We start from the raw sequence: 2,515 nt of genomic DNA on the forward strand, positions 1-2,515 counted from the left end.
ACGACGCTCCAGTAGAGCACTGTGAGCCTGTGTGAAAATACACAGGTGACTCTCTTGCTACCGTGATTAAGAGCTGAGGCGTGGAGAAGTTACTCTAAAATAACCAAGGTAGGAAGAGTTTGGAGTGGATCCTTGTATGCTTTCGTAAGAGGATCTCTAAGTTTTACCTGTTTCTGACAAAGGCATTCTTGTGGAGATGCCTGATAAGGCGCCTGTAACTCCAGAAAAGCATACTTTATACATTGAGTGAGACCTTGCTTCCCCACTTGTAAGCAGCATTACCGAACGCCTTCTGACACGAAGCAAGTCCAGCACAAACAAACTGCTGAGTCAGCTTCCCCTCTGGGAGATTTCCTGTCAGAGATTAGGCGGCGTTCTAATGCACGCTGGCAAAAACAGCGTTTCATTCCTGCCCTGCAATTTGTTCCATGAACAAATCCGGTAACTGCCAAGTTGTGCATATAGCTGCAATTTTCTATGTTCGTGGTTTTTTTGGTTTTTTGTTTTTTTGTTTTTTTTTTTAACATCCAGCAGCAGTGACCAACCTGTGTGTGTTCTGACGTGGGCCTTCAAATGGGAGCTCTTGAAGTACGTCTTCCCACATCCTGGGTAGCTGCAAATGTGACTTCTTATTCTTGAAGAATCAACCGAAGGAGTGGTTTTCGCTGCAGAAGGTACGAAGCCGGGAGCAGGGGCAATGGGAGAGAGTCTCGTGCCATTCGGACTGATAATGGGAGCCTTTGTGCTCTGCACGACCGGCTGGGGCACGACAAACATGACAGCACCTTTGGGAACTTGGGGGCCCATGAAGACCATAGGCTGACAGAGAGCCGGCTGCTGGCTTGGTGCAGTGTTGGGCACTACAGCTGTGACGACGTTGTTGTTTGGGGGCAGCGGGACCATCTGGCAAATCACTGGCACGGGGGGGGCTCCGCTGCCTTGGGCAGGGCACGGCGGTGCCACTGCCGCCGAATGCTGTGCTGAGCCAGGGACAGGCTGATGTCTGCTGACCGAGGGCTTGCTCAAGGGCACCGGACTGACAGCCGGTTCTGCAGTTTTCCCTTCTGCCGCTGGCCGCTCGCCACTCTCATCACCGGCTCTGCTTGGCGCCGCAGCAGAATGCGCCGGACGTTCCGCTTCGGCATCTTCTTTACTGTTTGTTTCCCTCGAAATGCTGTCCTGGTATTTCAGCACGCTGGCTGTTCTCACCGGGCAGGTTTTGCGATTACAAAGCTGGGCGTCAGCCGTGTGGCGGATAACACTCGTCGCTTGAGCTTTCAGAGGCCGGGCCGCTGGAGGCCTCTCCGCCTCTCTCCGAGGTCCGGCCAGAGGAGGCTTGGCAGCCTCCGCCAGGGACTTGCTGAGTGCTGCGGGATGGACCGCCTGCGACATCTCCAAGTCGGAAGGGCTGTAGGGGGGGGTCAGGCACTGGGCAGGGAGACAGATACAGTAAGGGGAGCGTTACCAACACATCACCACACTATGTGTTAAAAAACAAGCGTGCACATGTACAAATTCAAAAACTTACAAATGCTGGTATCGCATTAAAGTCCGCTGCTCCAGGAAGCAAAGTCTCATCACTCTCTTCTGACATATCAGAAGCTGGAGTTATGGGTCTCATTTCTGCATGTCTTTTGAAGTCTGATTTCCAGTTGCAACTCATAGAAATAAGGGCTTCTACAGCCTCATAATCACTTTTTTCAGGAGTATTGTTCCAGAAATACTTAGTATCTCTCTGTTTCTCAGTCATCACCTCCATTTCTTCCTTCTGTTTCGGTTAGAGAAAAAAGGGAGACTTTAGACCTGGCGTGAAGTTCAAATATTTTGCAGTTACTTCTAAGAAGGCATGGTAAATAACAAATGAAGCATCCTGTGCAAGATAAATATTTTTGGTTTGGGGGGGTGGGGGGGTGTACGCCTGTATTTTCCTGCCCTCTTTCTTATTTATATAAATATTTTTATTCAGTTGCCAGTGAAGAAATCTGGCCATCTTGTAGAAGGTGATACATTTTCTTGAGACAAAAGAACTCCTTCCTCCCCGCCCCAAATCTTAAGCAACAGTTTAAGTTATTCCATATCGCAAGTGTTGTGTCTGAAAGCTTAATAAAAATCTTCACTCCCAAAACTTCCTCCCCCATCCCACCCTCCTTCAATTTTAAACACAGCCCTCAGCATTGTGCTTATTTTGACACATGAGAAAGGACCGCATTGGGACTGATGTGTATTGTCTTCAAAAGGTATTAGCTACCAAAAATGTTCCAGAAAACACCCAAAAGGTCTCTCCCCCACATGCGTACATGCAAGGGAAACCACCGGCCTGGAGAACTGAACTGTATATTCACTATCTGACTGATCACCACGCGGAACCAACCCACGCAGGCGGCTTCCTGAGCAGTGTTCCACCATTACCCCTAGCACGGCCTTCGATTTCTGAGGGATGGTGCCCGCCGCTGCCGACGAATTCCACCCCCGCCTCCTCCCTCCCCGATGAGACGGTGCAGCTGGCAAAGCCGCC

General features: G+C 50.2%; 1 protein-coding gene across 1 annotated transcript in view; it reads right to left on the reverse strand.

Moving 5' to 3' along the window:
* Positions 1-2,434, reverse strand: part of KLF10 (Kruppel like factor 10) — a 4,300-nt gene extending 1,866 nt beyond the window's left edge. The window contains exons 1-3 of the mRNA XM_009638375.2: positions 2,343-2,434; positions 1,529-1,768; positions 546-1,428 (exon numbers count right to left, since the gene is read on the reverse strand). Of these exons, the coding sequence (XP_009636670.1) occupies positions 546-1,428; positions 1,529-1,759 (1,114 nt within the window). The 5' untranslated portion in view covers positions 1,760-1,768; positions 2,343-2,434. The remainder of the gene's footprint in view (positions 1-545; positions 1,429-1,528; positions 1,769-2,342) is intronic.
* Positions 2,435-2,515: the final 81 nt, after the last annotated feature.

Source organism: Egretta garzetta, unplaced genomic scaffold (genome assembly GCF_000687185.1).
Source record: "Egretta garzetta isolate BGI_Z169 unplaced genomic scaffold, ASM68718v1 scaffold154, whole genome shotgun sequence".
NCBI lineage: Eukaryota > Metazoa > Chordata > Aves > Pelecaniformes > Ardeidae > Egretta > Egretta garzetta.